General features: G+C 47.9%; 2 protein-coding genes across 3 annotated transcripts in view; both read left to right on the forward strand.

The window, feature by feature from the left end:
* The first annotated feature begins 1,156 nt into the window (after positions 1-1,156).
* Positions 1,157-7,176, forward strand: MYC (MYC proto-oncogene, bHLH transcription factor). Of its 2 annotated transcripts, none has more exons than XM_008001525.3 (3): positions 1,157-2,339; positions 3,984-4,752; positions 6,131-7,176. In XM_008001525.3, exons 2-3 carry the CDS (start codon positions 3,996-3,998, stop codon positions 6,691-6,693), a joined length of 1,320 nt encoding a protein of 439 aa, XP_007999716.1. In that variant the 5' UTR covers positions 1,157-2,339; positions 3,984-3,995; the 3' UTR covers positions 6,694-7,176. The 2 variants fall into 2 exon arrangements, with proteins under 2 accessions (XP_007999716.1, XP_007999715.1); XM_008001524.3 differs by having other exon boundaries at positions 1,786-2,339; positions 3,981-4,752.
* Positions 7,177-17,834: 10,658 nt separating this feature from the next.
* LOC119624861 (uncharacterized) overlaps positions 17,835-22,703 on the forward strand; it is a 349,687-nt gene continuing 344,818 nt past the window's right edge. The window contains exon 1 of the mRNA XM_073018620.1: positions 17,835-18,059. Within this exon, the coding sequence (XP_072874721.1) occupies positions 17,835-18,059 (225 nt within the window). The remainder of the gene's footprint in view (positions 18,060-22,703) is intronic.

Genomic DNA, 22,703 nt, shown 5'->3' on the forward strand with positions numbered 1-22,703 from the left:
TGCGTCGGATTTGGGGGAAGCTATTATAGTCACTTAACACTAGAACGCTGAGCTGCAAACTCAACGGGTAATAACCCATCTTGAACAGCGTACATGCTATACACGCACCCCTTTCCCCCGAATTGTTGTCTCTTTTGGAGGTGGTGGAGGGAGAGAAAAGTTTACTTAAAATGCATTTGGGTGAGGGCCCAAGGATGAGAAGAATGTTTTTTGTTTTTCACGCCGTGGAAAAACACAAAATAAAAAATCCCGAGGGAATATGCATTATATATTAAATATAGATCATTTCAGGGAACAAACAAATCATGTGTCGGGCTGGGCAACTAGCTAAGTCGAAGTGTGAATAAAATGTGAATACATGTTTGCGGATTACATACAATGCACTTTCACTAGTATTCAGGAAAAAAAAATTGAGTCAGTGAACTAGGAAATTAATGCCTGAAAGACAGCCAAATTTTAATTAGCTCAAGACCCCCTCTCTCCCCCCCAAAAAAAAGCACGGAAGTAATACTCCTCTCCTCCTCTTTGATCAGAATTGATGCGTTTTTTTGTGCATGACCACGTTTCCAATAATAAAAAGGGAAAGAGGACCTAGAAAGGAATTAAACGTCTGGTTTGTCCGGGGAGTAAAGAGTTAACGGTTTTTTTCACAAGGGTCTCTGCTGACTCCCCCTGCTCGGTCCACAAGTTCTCCACTTGCCCCTTTTAGGAAGTCCAGTCCCGCGGTTCGGGTCCCCCCTGCCCCTCCCATATTCTCCTGTCTAGCGCCTTTGATTTCTCCCAAACCCGGGAGCCCGAGACTGGTGCAAACCGGCGCCACAGGGCGCAAAGAGGATTTGTCTCTTCTGAAACCTGGCTGAGAAATTGGGAACTCCGTGTGAGCGGCGCGGGGGTGGGACGGTGGGGTACAGGCTGGCAGAGAGCAGGCAACCTCCCTCCCGCCCTAGTCCAGCTCTGGAACAGGCAGACACATCTCAGGGCTAAACAGACGCCTCCCGCACGGGGCCCCACGGAAGCCAGAGCAGGCGGGGCAGGAGGGGCGGTATCTGCTGCTTTGGCAGCAAATTGGGGGACTCAGTCTGGATGGAAGGTATCCAATCCAGATAGCTGTGCATACATAATGCATAATGCATGACACCCCCCAACAAATGCAATGGGAGTTTATTCATAACGTGCTCTCCAAGTATACGTGGCAATGCTTTGCTGAGTTATTTTAATCATTCTAGGCATCGTTTTCCTCCTTATGCCTCTATCATTCCTCCCTATCTATACTAACATCCCACGCTCTGAACGCGTGCCCATTAATACCCTTCTTTCCTCCACTCTCCCTGGGACTCTTGATCAAAGCGCCGCCCTTTCCCCAGCCTTAGCGAGGCGCCCTACCGCCTGGTACGCGCGTGGCGTGGCGGTGGGCGCGCAGTGTGTTCGCGGTGTGAAGGGCAGCTCTTTCGCCTGCGATGATTTAAACTCACAGGACAAGGATGCGGTTTGTCAAACAGTGCTGCTACGGAGGAGCAGCAGAGAAAGCGAGAGGGTTTGAGCAGGAGCAAAAGAAAATGGTAGGCGCGCGCAGTTAATTCATGCGGCTCTCTTACTCTGTTTACATCCGAGAGCTAGAGTGCTCGGCTGCCGGGCTGAGTCTCCTCCCCACCCTCCCCACTCTCCTCAGAAGCGCCCCTCCCGGGTTCCCAAAGCAGAGGGCGTGGGGGAAAAGAAAAAAGATCCTCTCTCGCAAATCTCCGCCCACAAGCCCTTTATAATGCGAGGGTCTGCGCGGCGGAGGACCCCCGAGCTGTGCTGCTCGCGGCCGCCACTGCCGGCTCCCGGCAGTCCCTGGCTCCCCTCCTGCCTCGAGAAGGGCAGGGCTTCTCAGAGGCTTGGCGGGAAAAAGAACGGAGGGAGGGATCGCGCTGAGGTATAAAAGCCGGTTTTCGGGGCTTTATCTAACTCGCTGTAGTAATTCCAGCGAGAGGCAGAGGGAGCGAGCGGGCGGGCCGGCGAGGGTGGAAGATCCGGGCGAGCAGAGCTGCGCTCCGGGCGTCGTGGGAAGGGAGATCCGGAGCGAAAAGGGGGCTTCGCCTCCGGCCCAGCCCTCCCGCTGACCCCCCAGACAGCGGTCCGCAACCCTTGCCGCATCCACGAAACTTTGCCCATAGCAGGGGGCGGACACTTTGCACTGGAACTTACAACACCCTAGCAAGGACGCTACTCTCCCGACGCGGGGAGGCTATTCTGCCTATTTGGGGACACTTCCCCGCCGCTGCCAGGACCCGCTCCTCTGAAAGGCTCTCCTTGCCTCTGTTTGGACGCTGGATTTTTTTCCGGTAGTGGAAAACCAGGTAAGCACCGAGGTCCATTTGTCTTTTAATTTATTTTTGTATCGCTTTAATGCTGAGATGAGTCGAATGCCGAAATAGGGTGTCTTTTCTCCCATTCCTGCGCTATTGACACTTTTCTCAGAGTAGTTGTGGTAGCTTGGGCTGGGGTAGGGGGTTAATCCAGAACTGGATCGGGATAAAGTGACTTGTCAAGATGGGAGAGGAGACGGCAGAGGGAAAACGGGAATGGTTTTTAAGACTAGCCTTTCGAGATTTCTGCGTCTTGAATATATTCACGCTGACTCCCGGCCGGTCGGACATTCCTGCTTTATTGGGTTAATTGCTGGCTGAGTTTTGGGGGGCTGGGGGTTGCTTTGCGGTGGGCAGAAAGCCCCTTGCATCCTGACCTCCTTGGAGTAGGGACCGCATATTGCCTGTGTGAGCCAGAGAGCTCCGCAGCCGCTGACTTTTCCCCGTCTCCGGGAGGGCATTTAAATTTCGGCTCACCGCATTTCTGACAGCCGGAGACGGACACTGCGGCGCGTCCCACCCGCCTGTCCCCGCGGCGATTCCAACTCGCCCTGATCCTTTTAAGGAGTTGGCAGTTGGCTTTTTAAAAAGCAATAATACAAATTAAAACCTGGGAAGCCAGAGATGTTAGGATGTGGTGTTGGGGAGGCACAGACAGGGGAAAAGGGAGGCGGAGATGTGTCCGATTCTCCTGGAATCGTTGACTTGGAAAAACCAGGGCAAATCTCCGCACCCAGCCCGGACTCCCCTGCCGCGGCCGCCCTTGGGTGTCCTCGCGCCCCTGAGATGCGGAGGAACTGCGAGGAGCGGGGCTCTAGGCTGTTCCAGAACAGCTGCTACCCTTGGTGGGGTGGCTCCGGGTGAGGTATCGCAGCAGGGTCTCTGGCGCAGTTGCGTCGCCGTATTGAGTGCGAAGGGAGGTGCCCCTATTATTATTTGACACCCCCCTTGTATTTATGGCGGGTGTTAAAGCCCGCGGCTGAGCTCGCCACTCCAGCCGGCCAGAGAAGAGAAGAAAAGCCGGCACATGAAGGAGTGTTTGTGGGGTGGGCGGGGGGGACGGGGGGACTGGGGGTAGGGATGGGGCGGTGGAAAGGGGAGGTTGGGAGGGCCTGCGGCGCCAGCGGGGGTAGGAGCGCAGCGAGGGCGCGAGTGGGAACAGCCGCCGCGGAGGGGCCCCGGCGCGGGAGCGGGGTGCACGCAGCCGCTAGCGCCGAGGCGCCTCTCGCCTTCTCCTTCAGGTGGCGCAAAACTTTGTGCCTTGGGTTTTGGCAAATTGTATTCCTCACCGCCACCTCCCGCGGCTTCTTAAGGGGGCCAAGGCCGGTTTCGAGTCCTCTGCCGCTGCGTGGCCGACTCCCGGGCTTTACGCTCCGGGCTCTCGGGGGCGGGGGCTCGGCGGGCACCAAGCCGCTGGTTCACTAAGTGCGTGTCCGAGATAGTAGGGGACTGCCCAAAGGAGGTGAAAGGGCGCCCCCCTTTTTCCCCCACCAAGACCACCCAACCGCTTTAGGGGATAGTTCTGCAAGGGGAGTGGTTCCGCACTGTGGCGCGCACTGCGCGCTGCGCCAGGTTTCTGCGCCAAGAGCCCTTTAACTCAGGACTGCCTCCCGCTTTGTGTGCCCCCTCCAGCAGCCTCCCGCGACGATGCCCCTCAACGTTAGCTTCACCAACAGGAACTATGACCTCGACTACGACTCGGTACAGCCGTATTTCTACTGCGACGAGGAGGAGAACTTCTACCAGCAGCAACAGCAGAGCGAGCTGCAGCCGCCGGCGCCCAGCGAGGATATCTGGAAGAAATTCGAGCTGCTGCCCACCCCGCCCCTGTCCCCTAGCCGCCGCTCCGGGCTCTGCTCGCCCTCCTACGTTGCGGTCACGCCCTTCTCCCCTCGGGGAGACAACGACGGCGGTGGCGGGAGCTTCTCCACGGCCGACCAGCTGGAGATGGTGACCGAGCTGCTGGGAGGAGACATGGTGAACCAGAGCTTCATCTGCGACCCGGACGACGAGACCTTCATCAAAAATATCATCATCCAGGACTGTATGTGGAGCGGCTTCTCGGCCGCCGCCAAGCTCGTCTCAGAGAAGCTAGCCTCTTACCAGGCTGCGCGCAAAGACAGCGGCAGCCCGAACCCTGCCCGCGGCCACAGCGTCTGCTCCACCTCCAGCTTGTACCTGCAGGATCTGAGCGCCGCCGCCTCGGAGTGCATCGACCCCTCAGTGGTCTTTCCCTACCCTCTCAACGACAGCAGCTCGCCCAAGTCCTGCGCCTCACCGGACTCCAGCGCCTTCTCACCGTCCTCGGATTCTCTGCTCTCCTCGACGGAGTCCTCCCCGCAGGCCAGCCCAGAGCCCCTGGTACTCCATGAGGAGACACCGCCCACCACCAGCAGCGATTCTGGTAAGCGAAGCCCGCCCAGGCCTGTCAAAAGTGGGGCTGCTGGATATCTTTCCCATTTCCATTGGCAGCTTATTCAACGGGCCCCTCTTACTAGAAGGGAGAGAGAGCAGATCTGGAGAGATTCACCTCTGAAACCTTGGGCTTTAGCGTTTCCTCCCATCCCTTATCCTTAGACCGCCCTTGTTGCTAACCCCCCTCCCCCTTTGTCTCCCACACCTCAGGAATTTCATTTAGGTTTTTAAACCTTCTGGCTTATCTTACAACTCAATCCACTTCTTCTTACCTCCCGTTAGCATTTTAATTGCCCAGGGGCGGGGTGGGGGGGAGAGTGTGAATGAGGATAAGAGAGGATTGATTTCTGAGAGAGTGAATGAATTGCTTCCCTCTTAACTTCCGAGAAGTGGTGGGATTTAATGAACTATCTACAAAAATGAGAGGCTGTGTTTAGAGGCCAGGCAGGGCCTGCCTGAGTGCGGGAGCCAGTGAACTTCCTCAAGAGTGGGTGGACTGAGGAGCTGGGATCTTCTCAGCCTGTTTTGAACACTGAAAAGCAAATCCTTGCCAAAGTTGGACTTTTTTTTTTAATTTTTTTCCTTCCCCCACCCTCTTGGACTTCTGGCAAAACTGCAATTTTTTTTTTCTTTTTCGTTTCCAGTAAAATAGGTAGTTGCTAAAGTCATACCAAGCAATTTGTAGCTATCATTTGCAACACCTGAAGTGTTCTTGGTGCAGTACCTTAAAAATAGGAGGTGCTTGGGAATGTGCTTTGCTTTGGGTGTGTCCAAAGCCTCATTAAGTCTTAGGTAAGAATTGGCATCAATGTCATATCCTGGGAAAGTGTAGTTTTCTTGTCTGTGCCATAACCCAGCTGTCCTTCTCCCTTTATGAGACTCTTACCTTCATGGTGAGAGAAGTAAGAGTGGCTAGCTAGATTGGTTCTTTTTTCTTTTTTCTTTTTTTTTTTTCTTTTTTAAGACGGAGTCTCACTCTGTCACCAGGCTGGAGTGCAGTGGTGCAATCAACCTCCGACTCCCTAGTTCAAGAGATTCTCCTTCCTCAGCCTCCCAAGTAGCTGGGAATACAGGTGTGCACCACCATGCCAGGCTAATTTTTATATTTTTAGTAGAGATGGGGTTTCACCATGTTGGCCAGGATGGTCTCTGTCTCCTGACCTCATGATCCACCCACCTTGGCCTCCCAAAGTGCTGGGATTATAGGCGTGAGCCACGGCGCCCAGCCTAGATTTGGCTCTTTGTGGAGATAATTTTGTCCAGAGACCTTTCTAACATATTAATGCCTTGTATTTGTACAGCGTTAATCTGGTAATTGATTATTTTAATGAAACCTTGCTGAGTGATTTTTATTTCCTTTCTTAAAGAGGAGGAACAAGAAGATGAGGAAGAAATCGATGTTGTTTCTGTGGAAAAGAGGCAGGCCCCTGGCAAAAGGTCAGAGTCGGGATCACCTTCCGCTGGAGGCCACAGCAAACCTCCTCACAGCCCACTGGTCCTCAAGAGGTGCCACGTCTCCACACATCAGCACAACTACGCAGCGCCTCCCTCCACTCGGAAGGACTATCCTGCTGCCAAGAGGGTCAAGTTGGACAGTGTCAGAGTCCTGAGACAGATCAGCAACAACCGAAAATGCACCAGCCCCAGGTCCTCGGACACCGAGGAGAATGTCAAGAGGCGAACACACAACGTCTTGGAGCGCCAGAGGAGGAACGAGCTAAAACGGAGCTTTTTTGCCCTGCGTGACCAGATCCCGGAGTTGGAAAACAATGAAAAGGCCCCCAAGGTAGTTATCCTTAAAAAAGCCACAGCATACATCCTGTCCGTCCAAGCAGAGGAGCAAAAGCTCATTTCTGAAAAGGATTTGTTGCGGAAACGACGAGAACAGTTGAAACACAAACTTGAACAGCTACGGAACTCTTGTGCATAAGGAAAAGTAAGGAAAAAGATTCCTTCTAACAGAGCTGTCCCAATCAGTCACCTATGAACTTGTTTCAAATGCATGATCAAATGCAACCTCACAACCTTGGCTGAGTCTTGAGACTGAAAGATTTAGCCATAATGTAAACTGCCTCAAATTGGACTTTGGGCATAAAAGAACTTTTTTATGCTTACCATCTTTTTTTTTTTTTCTTTAACAGATTTGTATTTAAGAATTGTTTTTAAAAAATTTTAAGATTTACACAATTTTTCTCTGTAAATATTGCCATTAAATGTAAATAACTTTAATAAAACGTTTATAGCAGCCACACAGAATTTCAATCCTAGTATATAGTACCTAGTATTACAGGTACTATAAACTCTAATTTTTTTTTATTTAAGTACATTTTGCTTTTTAAAGTTGATTTTTTTTTCTATTGTTTTTAGAAAAAAATAAAATAACTGGCAAATATATCATTGAGCCAAATCTTAAGTCGTGAGTGTTTTGTTTCATTTCTTCCCCCTCCCAACCACCACCATCCCTGTTTGTTTTCATCAATTGCTCCTTCAGAGGGTGGTCTTAAGAAAGGCAAGAGTTTCCCTCTGTTGAAATGGGTCTGGGGGCCTTAAGGTCTTTAAGTTCTCAGAGGTTCTAAGATGTTTCCTGGAGATTATGATAAGAGCCAGAGTTGACAGTTAGAAGGAATGACAGAAGGCGGGTGAGAATGTGAAAGGTAGGCAAAGGAGATACAAGAGGTCAAAGATAACAGTTAAGTACACAAAGAGGCATAAGGACTGGTGAGTTGGGAGGAAGGTGAGGAAGAAACTCTTGTTACTTTAGTTAACCAGTGCCAGTCCCCTGCTCGCTCCAAACCCAGGAATTCTGCCCAGTGAGACAGTTGATGGGGACAGGGCGGGAACCAGCTTCTGCTGCCTTCACAACCAGGTGCCAGTCCCGTCCTTGGGTTATCTCCTAAACCCCAAAGGATCTCTGGGAGGAATGCTACTATTAACCCTGTTTCACAAACAAGGAAATAGAAGAGCTCAAAGGGGTTACGTAACTTATCTGTAGCCACGCAGATAATACAAAGCAGCAATCCGGCCCCATTCTATTCAAAACACTTACCCCTTCACTATCATGCCTTGGTTCATCTGGGTCTAATGTGCTGAGACCAAGAAGGTTTGAGGCTTGATGGATGGACTCAAGTCATAACAATGTTAAGCTCTATTTGTGTCCTAAGCATTTTATTCCTAACTCTACATCAACCCCATGAAGGAGATACTGTTGATTTCCCCACATTAGAAGTAGAGAGGGAAGCTGAGGCACAGAAAGACTCATCCACATGCCCAAGATTCACTGATAGGGAAGAGTAGAAGTGAGATTTGAAGCCAGGCTGTTTACTCCTAACCTGTCCAAGCCACCTCTCAAACGACAGTAGGAATCAGCTGGCTGCTTGTGAGTAAAGGAGTTACAGTCCAGTGGGTTATGTATTTTAAGTCTCAACATCTAAGCCTGGTCAGGCGTCAGTTCCCCTTTTTTTGTTGTTTATTTTGTTTTTATGTTGTTGTTCATTGTTTAATTTTTCCTTTCACCATGAGAAGGTCAACACTTTGAATCCTACCTTAGCCATTTGTTGAATCAGATTCATGATGGTGCCTGGGAAGAAGCCAGTTCAGATTATAAAATAAAACATATTTATTCTTTGTTGTGGGAGTCATTATTTTAGAAACTACAAACTCTCCTTGCTTCCATCCTCTTTCTCATATTCAAGACACATGCTCATCCTGAGTCCTTGAAAAGGTATTTTTGAACATGTGTGTTAATTATAAGCCTCTGAAAAGCTATGGCCCGCACCATAAATGATGTTGATTATATAGGTAAATGAAAGATACTACTGCTGTTCTAATTACCTCATTGTCTCAGTCTCAAAGTAGATCTTCAGCTCCCTGTGCTTCGGGATTTTAATCTACCACCACCCATCAATCAATAAATAATTACTGTCTTTGACTCTGACTCCTAGAATAATCTATTCAAGACCTTAATGTCTTTTTCTTGATTCTTCTTTTGAGTCCTAAGTACGGCCATTACAGATTCAAATTGGCAAGCCATGTAGGTGAAACTCAAAGGGAGACGCAATCCACAGAAGTTGAGTAGTTCAAACGTTACAAAAGCGAGGCGCTCTTAAACAGCTCGGTCTTTGCCCCTTTGTGGCCCAGGGCTGGAGTGCAGCTCTGGGGTGACTCACTTGGGAATCGGGAAGGTGTTAGTCTGAATCACTAAGTCCAGGCAAGCCCTCAGAATAGGAGAGAGTGTTCCTAGCAAGGAAAACAACTCTGCATTCCAAATGATCAGGAAAGAACTTTAGGGATGTGGAGCTTGGCTATGGGAATAGAAAGGAACCATTCCAAGTGCCTATTAGGCCACTCTTACCTTTACTGAGCCAGAGAATGGCTCTGAAAACAGGACAGATGCCAACTTCCTTCCCGAAAGTCAGGCTGATCTTGACCACAATACAAATTGGCCCTCAGCGCCTATGCAGGGAGTCCCAGGGGTCTCTGCCATTGTGCAATCTATTTTCTAGATAATAATGAAGAATCAGAGGTGAAGGGGAGGAGTTTGCAATTTGGTCAGGAATATATAAGAAGGAATAAGCTAATTCTGACTACGCCCTTTACCCATGACACTATCCAGGAATTAATGACTCTCCCAGGGGATTCCTGGAATGATTTTGTTTAGGGACGGAATGTATAAAGAGGAAGGAAGTATTATTTTATGCTGCCATTTGGAAGCAACAAAGGAGATCAACAGTATGAAAACAATCAATCACATTTGAAAATGAACAAAGTTTTCACAATCCCAGCCTAATACTTAGAGAGCTCACAGCTTGGATGCAGAAGTCAAGAGTTCTCTGCTGGTCTCTAAGACAAACTCTCGCACAAAGCTTGAGAAAAAGGACAAAAATGTTGCATTAGGGGGTTTTCTGTGGTTTGTTTGCAATAACTATAATTGGCTCAGTCAATAATTATTTTTTAGTATACATGCTAAGGGCCCCTGTAGCATTTTTTCCCAATGATAAATAATCCTTAGTCTAGAAAATGCTGAAGGATGTTCTCCACCCTTGTCTATAAATTCACGGCTAGATGACTTTGTGAAAGGCTCCTCCTTCGAGGTTATAGACCATTATAGGCCTATATTAAAGGAGAATAAGAGAGGCCGGTCGCAGTGGCTCATGCCTATAATACCAGCACTTTGGGAGGCTGAAGTGGGCGGATCACGAGGTCAGGAGATGGAGACTATCCTGGCTAAAACGATGAAACCCCATCTCTACTGAAAATACAAAAAATTAGCCAGGCGTGATGGCACACACCTGTAGTCCCAGCTACTCAGGAGGCTTAGGCAGGAGAATCGCTTGAACCTGGGAGGCAGAGGTTGCAGTGAGCTGAGATCGCGCCACTGCACTGCAGCCTGGGTGACACAGCAAGACTCCATCTCAAAAATAAATAAATAAATAATAATAAATAAATAAAGGAGAAAAAGAGTAAAAACAAAGCCAGCAGGATGGGAACAGGGACTCATTTTAAAAAATAAAACTAAAAAGACTCCGCTACCTACCTCCAAAGCCTTAGCAAAAAGTCTTTTTTTTTTTTTCTTTCTAACTCCTTCAGGAGAGAACTTACACTAACTCTCCATTTAGAGGAAAACACCCAGAAATGCTGGCTTTGCCAAACTGGTTGGAGATGACTGTAAATGGCTGTAAGTTGATTTCGTTTTTAATTTTATTTCATTCATTATTAGCTTCCACTAAGCTCTTTCGGAAGACAGAGTTGAGGGAAACAAGTGTTCATGGCGTGTAGATCTTCTGAGGTTGAAAGAAATGCTCTTTGTTTTCAAACAATGCCTGGGAGCTCAGCCACAATCCCCAACACTTTCTTTCCATTGTCATCTGGGTCAGCGCACTAAGGGATAAAACACTCCAGTGCAGTCTGAGGTCTATGGGGGTGGGAAAGGAGAGAGCTCGGGGAGACAGAATGAACCTTTATTACATACATACACTCTTCCAGACTCTCCATCTCACCAGACCCGACAACGCCAACAGGAAGAGTGTGACAGTTGTTGAATGTGACAATACTGAGGTTTAGGCAAGTTGAATGGCTGTCCCCAAGTTACACAAAGATCAACAACAAAAAAACAGTAATATGGCCAAGCGTGGTGACTCACGCTTGTAATCCCAGCACTTCGGGAGGCCAAGGCGGGTGGATCACTTGAGCCCAGGAGTTTGAGAACAGCCTGACCAACATGGTGAAATCCCGCCTCTACTAAATACACACACACATGCACACACACACGCACACACACACACACAAATTAGCCGGCCGTGGTGACAGCCTGTAGTCCCAGCTTAGGCTGAGGCAGGAGGAGAATCACTTGAACCCAGCAGGAGGGGGTTGCAGTGAGCCATGATTGCACCACTACACTCCAGCCTGGGCAACAGAATCAGACTCTGTGTCAAAAACAAATAAAACCCAGTAATAGTAGTTAACATTTACTGTGTGTTAAACATTTTTACATGTATTATCTGACTTCATCCCCAAAGCAGTGGTTAGGAGATAAACTCTATCTCCAATGCACATTTCCCAAATGAGAAGACTGAAACTTGGAGGGGTTAAGTAAGTTGCCTGCATTCACAGAGCTGGCAAAATGATGAAAGCAGAAATTATTTATTCATTTAGCAACATTTGAGCATGCTGCTTGCCCACACCATGCTAGAGGTAGGAAGTGATACCAAGATAAATAGGATGGATAAGGTCCTGGCCCTGAGGGGTTATGGATTAGTGGAGAACAAAGAAAACAGGCAATTTTTTTTTTTTTTTTTTTTTTGAGACAGAGTTTCTCTCTTGTTGCCCAGGCTGGAGTGCAGTGGCACAGTCTCGACTCACTGCAACCTCCGCCTCCCGGGTTCAAGCGAGTCTCCTGCCTCAGCCTCCCAGTAATCTTGGAGAATCACAGGCATGTACCACCACACCTGGCTAATTTTGTATTTTTAGTAGAGATGGGTTTTCACCATGTTGGTCAGGCTGGTCTCGAACTCCTGACCTCAGGTGATCCACCTGCCTTGGCCTCCCAAATTTCTGGGATCACAGGCATAAACCACCACGCCCGGCCGAAAACAATTTGACTCTATTTTACAAACACTTTAGAGTTTACTATGTAGCAGGAGGAGGTTCAAGCTCCAGGAGCTGTTAAAGACGTTCCTCCTTCCCCTAGAGAAAATGGAATCCAGGAAAGAGCCCAGGAAATTCTGGAAGAGGAGCCAAAGGAGAAGACATCCTCAGAGAGATGAGGAGAAGCTTGGAGGAAAGCGTGTAATCAATGTTTGGTGTGTCAAAGGCAGCAAGAAGCACAGCAAGATAGCAGAGGAAGGTCTGTTGGATTTAATCACATGAAGGCAGCTTCCTGGCTATACCCATCCTAAGTGAGATGACAGCCCCATCCACCTGGTATCCTCTCCTTCATTCCCTTCATTCAATCCATCTCCAGAAACAGCTCCCTTATTGTTCTCCCAGCACACTGCCCTATCTTCTCCAAGAGTTCCCAAAGAATGATTCCAGACAACCAGCATCCACATCACCTGTGAATTTGCTGCAAATGCAGGTACACAGCCTGAATTAGAATCTCAAGAGATGGGGCCCGGAAAACTGTTTCAATCTGCCCTGGAGGGCTCGATGAAGTTTGAGTCCCTCTGCCTTCTCCATCATTCCCAGTGATCCTCTTCTGCAATCCCGGTGATACTTCTGAATCACAGATAAAATGATGCCCATCTCTGCTTAAAACCATCCAGAGGGGTCCTGCTATCTTCAGAATTAAGTCCAAAGCCATTCTTCCCAGTTGTCCATGTTCTGTGAGTTTTTTCAGTTGCCTTGTTCTCTCTTCAAAGCACTGTTCACCCACCACCTACCCATCCACTGACACTGCTACCCACCAGCCTGCCATACTCTTCTTCATCCTTTGTGGCTCGCCTTCTAGTAATCTCTGACCTCCAGACAAGGTTCCACAGGGGAATGGGAGTGCCTGAGATAATACTGCTCACTTCTGCAAAAATCACTCATCCTGCCTCTTAAATCAACTCCTTGAGGAATGGACCCATCAGTCTTGTTTAACAATGAATCCTCAATGGCGACCTAAGTGCGCAGCATCTAATAGTGACTCAATAATCCTCAATCCCCCAAGCCCTTGGTGGGGCTTGGCACAGTGGCTCACTCCTGTAATCCCAGCACTTTGGGAGGCTGACAGGAGTGGATCACAAGGTCAGGAAATCAAGAGCAGCCTGGCCAACATGGCGAAACCCTGTCTCTACTAAAAATACAAAAATTTGCCAGATGCAGTGGCAGGCACCTGTAATCCCAGCTACTTGGGAGGCTAAGGCAGGAAAATCACATGAACCCAAGAGGCAGAGTTTGCAGTGAGCCAAGATTGTGCCACTGCATTCCAGCCTGGGCGACACAGCAAGACTCCATCTCAAATAATAATAATAATAACCCTTTGATGAATGGTTGAATAAAGACCCATTTTGATGAACTGATGGATGTTGGAGCATGAGTAGCAGAGGAAGTAAAACTAAAGTTCTTGACCACCTTTCAAGAGACTCAGCTGGGAAGAGAAGGAAACAGATGAATACATCAAGTGAAGTCAAAGATTTTTATTTGGATTGATTTGATTGATTCAAATTTTATTTTATTTTTATTTTTATTTTATTTATTTATTTATTTTTTGAGACAGAGTCTTGCTCTGTCATCCAGGCTGGAGTGCAGTGGCGTGATCTCGGCTCACTGCAACCTCCGCCTCCCGGGTTCAAGCAATTCTCTGTCTCAGCCTCCCTAGTAGCTGGGATTACAGGTGCCCACCACCACACCCAGGTAATTTTTTGTGTTTTTAGTAGAAACAGGGTTTCACCATCTTGGCCAGGCTGGTCTTGAACTCCTGACTGCATGATCTACCCGCCTAAACCTCTCAAAGTGCTGGGATTGCAGGCATGAGCCACCGCACCCAGCTCAAATTTTACTTTATGTTATCAAAGATAAAAGAAAGAATTAAGTTTAGATGCTGATGGGACAGAGTTGAGAGAGGGAGACCTGAAGATACAGGAACAAAGGAGGTGATGTAGCCAGATGTAGGTATCTCCAGGGTAGTTTTCATCTTTGTTCAGTGCCTGGAGCTCTCAGCTGTGTGTGGAACTGAGGTAAGGAAGAATGCATTCCTGAAAACAGTCTCACCTCCAGGTGGTGATTCTTCCAGGTAGGAACTTCAAAGGCCAGGCCAGGTCTCCTTCTCTGGGCTCCCAGAGCCCTCTACCCTTCCTCTAACACAGCACAGGTTCATGTGCTCATGTGTGTAAATAACCTGTTAATTCTCTTTCTCTATTGCTAGATTCCTTGTGGGCAAAGACTATGTCTTTCTCTTTCATAATTATATCCTGAAGACCAGGCATGATGTCCATTATCTGAAATTGTTTTGAATAAATGAATGAGCATATAAACGAATGAATAAATGCATGCATTTGCATATAGTTTAAGTTTCTACTTCCTGGGGCTGTCAGTCTTTTTCACCCCACTCAGTCCTATGCTGCCTCCTCAGCTCATACCAAATCTCTTCCCCTATGTCTACCTACTTCATTCCAGACAGCAAAAACCTCAGCAATAGCTTCTTTGAATCTATCAGTTAGGATCTCCTGGTGACAAAGAGCAGAAACTCAGCTCAAATGGGCAAAAGCCAAAAAAAAAAAAAAAGGTGTATATTAGTTTATGTAACTGAAAAAGCAGGAATGACTCAATCTAGAGGCTTACACAATAGCCCGTCTCTATAGCTTCATCTCAGTCAGGATCTATCTCCACCTGGGGCAAAGGTGGCTGCCAGCCTTTGGAGACTTACACAAGCTTCTCAAAGACAGAACCCCTCTTTCCCTCCAAGGCAAAAGCCTTAGACAGGATTCCAATCGTCTCCCACAGTCATGTGCCCACTCTGAGGCCAGTGGATCAATCGGATCCCAGCCCCCATCCTGTGGCAGCTTCGGGGCCCCGCGGTTGGTAGCACCATCAGGAAGGGGAAAGACAAGTTCTAAAAGGAAAGGATGGGCACGCAAAAAGGAACAGATGTTCTTTGCATTGACTCTGCAATTGTGGTGCTAAGCTCCTGAGAGCTACATAGAATGTAGCCCAGATGTTTTTAAAAACCTCGTTTTCAGAATTACCTTTTGTGAAATAGAGATTTCAAAAGTCCACTTCAGAACTGCTAAACCAGAATGTTCAGAGAGTGGCACCTAGGATTTCATACTTTTTAAAGCTCCACAAGTAGGCCAACTTGGTGGCTAGATCTTGTAATCCCAGCACTTTGAGAGGCCAAGGTGGGAGAATTGCTTGAGCCCAGGAGTTCAAGACTAACTCGGGCCAGATGGTGAGACCCTGTCTTTACAAAAAAAATTAAAAACTGACTGGGTGATGCATGCCTGAAGTCCCAGCTATGCAAGAAGATCCCTTGGGTCCCGGAGTCTGTGGAGGCAGAGAACTATGATTGCACCACTGCACTCCAGCCTGGGTGACAAAGTGAAACCTCAGCTCTAAAAAAAAAAGAAAGTGCCACAGGGGAAGGGAGAAACAAATAAGTTTAGGAATGAATGTCAGAGTAGATGGCAAGTGGCTTCTGAAGTCCCACAGACTTGAGTTTCAATCTGGCTGTGCCCCCAGATAGCTGCCTGACCTAGAGCAGACCTTGCTGTTCTGAGCCTAACTTTCCTGATGTGCAGCAGGGAAAGAAATAAAGGATTGGCCAGAAGAGTGTGAGAGCCATATCTCTCTGCCAGTGCTTTTGAGACAATTAAATGAGAAAAGATATGAGAAATGTTCCAGCACAGGTTTAGTAAATGAGAATTTCTTTCCCTCTTTTTCTTCCCTCTTCCTTCCCTCCCTTCCTTTCCTTTCCTTCCTTCCTTCCTTCTCTCTTTCTTTCTTTCTTTCTTTTTTTCTTTCTTTCCTTCTCTTCCTTCTTTCCTCCCTTCCTTCCTTCCTTCTCTCTCTCTTTCTTTCTTTTTCTTTCTTTCTTTTCCTTCCTTCCTCCCTTCCTTCCTTCCCTCCTTCTCCCTCTCTCTTTCTCTTTCCCCTTCCCTTCCCTTTCCTTCCTTCCTTCTTCCTTCCTTCTTTCCTTCCTTCCCTTTCCTTCTTCCTTCCTTCCTTCCTTCCTTCCTTCCTTCCTTCCTTCCTTCCTTCCTTCCTTCCTTCCTTCCTTTTGATGGCATCTCACTCTGCCACGCAAGCTGGAATGCAATGGTATGATCACAGCTCACTGTAGCCTCAACCTCCCAGGCTCAAATGATCCTCCTACCTCAGTCTCCCTAGCTAGGACTACAGATCCCCAGCTAATTTTAAAATTTTTGTAGAGATGGGTCTTTGCCATATTGCTCAGGTTGACCTCAAATTTCTGGGCTCAAGCAATCCAGTTGCCTCGGCCTCCCAAAGTGTTGGGATGACAGGCATGAGCCACTGCGCCCAGCCTCACCTTCCCTTTCTAATGTATCACAAAGTCCTTTAGATTCTGCCTCTGAAACACTCTAGTCTCTGTCCACACATCCCGTGGCCCATTGCTACTGCTCTCTTGCTGCCTACCATCACCCTCTGCAGTATCTTCTCCCTGCAGGCTTCTTGAAGGCACAGGGGTAGGCTACTTCAAAAGCTAACTGAGCGGATCACTCTCCAACATATAGGAATTTAGTACTCTCCTTACTCTGATTATAAAGTACAATCATCTTCCTACCTGTTCAAGATCTGCCCCCAGATTACCTGTCCTGCCTCATCTCCTGCCATATCACCTGCTCTGATCTAGGTTACAACCTATGGAGGTAATTTCTAATGTCTCTGAAATGCTAGACACATACTCCCCTTGGATCTCTACCTTTGTTCTTTCCTCTGCCTGAGTGATGTTCATGCAGCAACCCCCATCCCGTATCCTCCATGTCTCATTTTGAATGTCACTTCTTCATGGAAGCCCTCCCTGATGTCTACTTTCCTGGTTCCCCTTATCCATGGTTATCTTGATCACAATAGCCAGCAATCATTAGCCACTGTGGTACCCTTCTCATTCACCAGGCTATTCATGTTTCATTTTCTTTCACAACACCCCCTTAGAAAATTACACTTCCTCCTTTTACACTTCAGGGTACTGAGATTTAGAGTCAGCAGGTATCGTTCTCAAGGTCATATAGCAATGCAGTGCGAAGATTCAACCCTAGGTCTTTCTGATCCTTGTCACCAGCCTTCTCCACTTCTTGCTACTTCCCATCAACCACACCATATTGAAATTGCCTATTTCCTCCTCTTGCTTCCCCATTAGAATTGGAGCTACTTGCTTGTATGTCATGATGTCGTCCATGCTTAGTACAGGCTGGGTACATAGAACAGACCCAATTACATGGCTGAATAAATGCAGTCAATGTGCTCAGGTGTTGAGATCCATGGCCAGAAAGAAACTGGTGATAGATTTATGCCCAAAGGAGTTTGTACCCGCCTGGTTGCTGGAGGGTTAAAATATAGGATGATGACTCAGAGCTGGAGACAACCTTAGCATTCGCTTTCTAGATGAAGCACCTGAAGAAGATGCAATCTTCCTGAGATTCCTCTACCGGCTTTTGGCTGAATTAGCTTACGACCTCAGGGCCCTGGTTGAATCCTAACTGATACCAAAGCAAAGTAAGACCTCAGGTCTTCTGAGATGCAGCATGTTTACTTGCCTTACTACTGAGATGCAGTTTTCAAACTCACCCCATTTCCAAGTCCATGTCAGGTCTTATCCCCGCACCCAGACTGACCCAGTCAACAAATATTTATCAGTCACCTCCAATAAATAAAGGAGGCACCAGTGTGAAAGAAACAGAGTCAACAGTCTAGTGGAGAAGAGTGGCATGATACAAGTATTTGCATACGTAATTACCTAAACAAATGCAAAGGCACAAAGTAGTGGGGTGAGGAAGTACAGAGTACGTGGGTGCATCTGACAGCCTAGGAGGTCCAGGAAGGTTCTCAGCCAAGACGTGGAGGGTGGGTAGGGGTTAGGTAAGCCAAATATCCTGAGACCCTGCTATGGGAGAGGGGAGGCATGCTCAGGAAATGGAGAGCAAAGCAGAGTGGAAGGAGCAGGAAGGACAAGAGAATTTCTGCCCCTGGAGGAGACCCACGGGTGGGCCCAAGCCAGATCCTCCAGCGCCCTCACAAAACAGTTTGGACAGTTGTCTAAAGACAAACTCCTCAGTGGGGAAGGTCACATTGATCATCCCACCAGGGCTGTCTGTGTCCTGTGGTCAAGGTGGCACCATCCACATGGTCAAGGGGAAAGTAGGTCAGGCATGGTGGCTCATGCCTATAATCCCAGCACGTTGAAAGGCCAAAGCGGGTGGATCACTTGATGTCAGAAGTTTGAGACCAGCTTGGCCAACATGGTGAAACCCCGTCTCTACTAAAATACAAAAATTAGCTGGGTGTGGTGGTGTGGGCCTATAATCCCAGCTACCTGTAATCCCAGCTACTCAGGCTGCTGAGGCAGGAGAATCACTTGAACCCGGGAGGCAGACATTACAGTGAGCCGAGACTGAGTCACTGCACTCCTTTCTGGGCGACAGAGCAAGATTCCGTCTCAAAAAAAAAGGGGCTGTGGGTGGGGGCAAAGTCATGGTACTGAATGTTAGGATACCAGATTTTTTTTTTTTTTTGAGACAGAGTCGGAGTCTCTCTCTGTCACCCATGCTAGAGTGCAGTGGCACAATCTTGGCTCACTGCAGCCTCCTCCTCCCGGGTTCAAGCTATTCTCCTGCCTCGGCCTCCTGAGTAACTGGGATTACAGGCACCTGACACCACATCTGGCCAATTTTTGTATTTTCAGTAAAGATGGGGTTTCGTCATGTTGGCCAGGCTGGTCTCGAACTCCTGACCTCAGGTGATCCGCCTGCCTCAGCCCCCGAAAGTGCTAGGGTTACAGGTATGACTGGACACTGGATTTTCTGCACTGCAATTATCTCCCTCCAGGCCTTAGTATCCTGCCTGTAGCATGGGGGTCAGTAAGTCCAGACCAGGCAATGTCTGGTCTTAATAGACATTACTTAAAACAGCAATAATAAGAATAGTAGGCTGGGCGCAGTGGCTCATGCCTGTAATCCCAGCACCTTGGGAGGCTGTGGTGAGCAGATCACAATTTCAGGAGTTCGAGACCAGCCTGACTAACATGGTGAAACCCCGTCTCTGCTAAAAATACAAAAATTAGACTAGCATGGTGGCACGCGCCTGTAATCCCAGCTACTCGGGAGGCTGAGGCAGAGTTGCTTGAACCCAGGAAGCAGAGACTGCAGTGAGCCAAGATCATGCTATTGCACTCCTGCCTGGGCAACAGAGTGAGACTCCACTAAAAAAAAAAAAAAAAAAAAAAAAAAAAAAAAAAAAAACGGTTTCAATGAAGAATAGTAAGGCCAGGTGCAGTGGCTTACACCTGTAATCCCAGCACTTTGGGAGGCTGAGACAGGATTATCACTTGATCCTAGGAGTTTGAGGCCAACCTTGGCAACATAGCAAAACCCTATCCCTACAAAAAATACAAAAATTAGCAAGGCATGGTGTTGTGCCTGTAGTTCCAGCTACTCAGGAGGCTGAGGTGGGAGAATTACTGGAGCCCAGGCAGTCAAAGCTGCAATAAGCTATGATCACACCACTGCACTCCAGCCTGGGTGATACAGTAAGATGATGACTCAAAACAACAAGCAAACAAAAAGAATAATAACACTAGCATTTATAGAGTGTTTTATATGTACCTAGTACTGTGCAAAACACTTCTCATTGAATCTTCATGACAACCACATGAATAGGTAACTATGATTATGCACATTTGACAGATGAGAAAAAAAGACTGAGGAATTAAGTAAACTGTGCAAGGTCCCCCAGCAAAAAAGTGAAAGAGCTAGGATTCAAGTCCGAGTCTGCTCTGACACCCAGCCTGACTCATCTGCCATCTCTTACCGCTAAGGAACTTCAGGAAGTTTCGCTGGGCGTGGTGGCTCAAGCCTGTAATCCCAGCACTTTGGGAGGCCAGGACGGGAGGATCACGAGGTCAGGAGATCGAGACCATCCTGGCTAACACGGTGAAACCCTGTCTCTACTAAAAAATACAAAAAACTAGACGGGCGAGGTGGCCGGCGCCTGTAGTCCCAGCTACTCGGGAGGCTGAGGCAGGAGAATGGCCTGAACCCAGGGGGTGGAGCTTACAGTGAGCGAGACTCTGTCTCAAAAAAAAAAAAAAAAAAGAAACTTTATTAGGTTTCAAAACCTGAAAAATCCATGATGGCTTGTGCCAGTTTAACATGTTTTAAGGCTGTTTCAGCTGCTTTGAACTTTTAACAAGGTGCCCTGTGTGACTCTGGATGGCTCCCAGATGAAGCACTGAGGAAGCATTCCCCGAGGCACGGGGGCCTCCTTGAGATCTAATAGCACTGTGGCGTGATGAACACAGAGCGGACAGAAACCACACCTTTGCACCCCAGCCTTGTGAACCCTCACCAGGTCTACTCAGGCCAGACAGGGATCCTGAGGTTGTTTTTGCAGGAGCCTGGCAGGGCCCTCTCTCTCTGCCTAACAAACCAGGCTGTCATTCCCCTCACCTTGCAAAGAGTCTCCCTCCCAGGCACCGGGACTGCTGCCTTCTGCAGCATAAATGCCAACACTGTTGTAGAATGCCTGCCATACGCCCGTGGGCTTTTGCCAGAGGGCCTCCCGCCAGTGATCTGCCCTTCAGAAACTGGCTTCGGATTTCTCAGTCTCCTTTTGTGACCTTGGTGGCGAGAGGTTTGGGAGTCTAAATGCAAGAAAATGAAAGATCAGAGCTGTGTGAGTTGCCAGAGTCCAGAGAACAGTCTGGATGGAAAGACTACTAATGTCACGTGAGTGAACCACCTCATTTTACAGGTGAAAAAGCTGAGGTCCAGACAGGAGACAGACTGCACATAGAGGACACAGACATTCAGGAACAGGTTGAGACAGCAGGTCAAGTTCGCTTCCAGGGAGCCTTTATGGCGTTGGGACTGCTCAGTGTTCTTTCCTACTCTTCCGGTAATGCACCCCCATCTCTTTTTGGAATTTTCTCTTTTTTAAAAAATTTATTTTTGGTCAGGCGTGGTGGCTCACACTTGTAATCCCGGCACTTTGGGAGGCCAAGACGGGTGGATCATTTGAGGCCTGGATTTCGAGATCAGCCTGGCCAACATGCCAAAACCCCATCTCTACTACTAAAAATACAAAAATTAGCCGGGTGTGGTAGCACACACCTGTAATCCCAGCTACTCGGGAGGCTGAGGCACGAGAATCACTTGAACCCAGGAGGCGAAGGTTGTAGTGAGCCGAGATTGTGCCACTGCACTCTAGCCTGGGTGACACAGCAAGATCCTGTCTATATATATATATATACACACACACACACATACATATACACACACAAACACATATATATATAAATTCTTTATTTTTAAATTTTTAAAAAAATTTTTTAGTAGAGGCAGGTTCTCACCACGTGGCCCAGTTTGGTCTTGAACTCCTGGACTCAAGTGATCCTCCTGCCTTGGCCTCCCAAAATGCTGGGATTACAAGATGACAAGCAAATGTCACCAGGCCCAACCTGGAATTTTCTCTTCCCCAGTGTGGGTGGTCTTTGTAAGCTCAAGGAAGTGCCTGCCCTCTTCTAGCCACAGAGATGCCCACAAGAGACAGAGCAGACTCCTTCTCTCAGGACTCTGAATCTTTTTTTTTTATTTTGAAAAGAAGTCTCACTCTCTCTCCAGGCTGGAGTACAGTGGCACGATCTTGGCTCATTTCAATCTCCACCTCCCAGGTTCAAGTGATTCTCATGCCTCAGCCTCCCAAATAGCTGGGACTACAGGTGCATGCCACCATGCCCTGCTAAGTTTTGCATTTTTAGTAGAGACAGGGTTTCACCATGTTGGCCAGGATGGTCTCGATCTCTTGACCTCGTGATCTGCCCGCTTCGGCCTCCCAAAGTGCTGGGATTACAGGTGTGAGCCACCGCACCCGACCAGACTTTGAATCTTAACTGGAATGACCCTGGACAGAGCACATCTCTTCTGGTGGTTGTCCCTGGAGTAACTGAGTCATCCAGCTCTCTAAACACTTGGCATTGCCTGTGTCAAACCTGTCTCAATGCTGGCTTCCCTATCTCCATCAATTCTAAAGCTCTCCAACACCCTTCTAGAAAATTTCTCTTAGGACTAAATTAGCCAGTAGGAGTTTCTGTTTCTTGCAACTAAAAAGCCATGAAGGATGAAGCATTCTTTAAATTTTCCCCACAATTTCATGCTGTCTTGCTCTGAGGCAACTACCTTAAAAAAAAAAAAAAAAAAAAAAAAAAAAAGGCACAGAGACAGAAACACTGCAAGTCATAACAAGGTATACATATAACCAAACCCTGGGTAGTTGCATCTTTTGAGTCATTGGCTGCATATTTTGTTCTTTCACTATCTACACTTGGGGATAGTTTGTACTGGAGTTCAACCCCCACTCACAACACAGCTGATAGGGTGGTCTACAGACTGTAGTGACTCCACTCTTGCTGTCTCAAAATATCAAACCCAAATAAACTCTGTGCTGTTTAAACACAATTCTCGGTTTTCTTTTTAAACTGCCGGGGTTTTTTTTGTTTGTTTGTTTTTTTTTTGAGACGGAGTCTCGCCCTATCACCAAGTTGGAGTGCAGTGCAGCAGCACGATCTTGACTCACTGCAACCTCTGCCTCCTGGGTTCAAATGATTCTCGTGCCTCAGCCTCTCGACAGCTGAGATGACAGGCACCCACCACCATGCCCAGCTAATTTTTGTATTTTTATTAGAGACGGGGTTTCACCATGTTGGCCAGGCTGGTCTCCAACTCCTGTCCTCAGGTGATCCACCTGCCTCGGCCTCCCAAAGTGTTGGAATTGCAGGCGTGAGCCACC

The sequence above is a fragment of the Chlorocebus sabaeus genome, chromosome 8, assembly GCF_047675955.1.
Source record: "Chlorocebus sabaeus isolate Y175 chromosome 8, mChlSab1.0.hap1, whole genome shotgun sequence".
NCBI classification, from domain to species: domain Eukaryota; kingdom Metazoa; phylum Chordata; class Mammalia; order Primates; family Cercopithecidae; genus Chlorocebus; species Chlorocebus sabaeus.

Excerpts from the sequence above, each read along its gene's own strand:
- MYC (XM_008001525.3), top strand. The coding sequence starts at position 3,996 with ATGCCCCTCAACGTTAGCTTCACCAACAGGAACTATGACCTCGACTAC. Across the intron at positions 4,753-6,130 it reads CACCACCAGCAGCGATTCTG|AGGAGGAACAAGAAGATGAG; the intron begins GTAAGCGAAGCC and ends CCTTTCTTAAAG.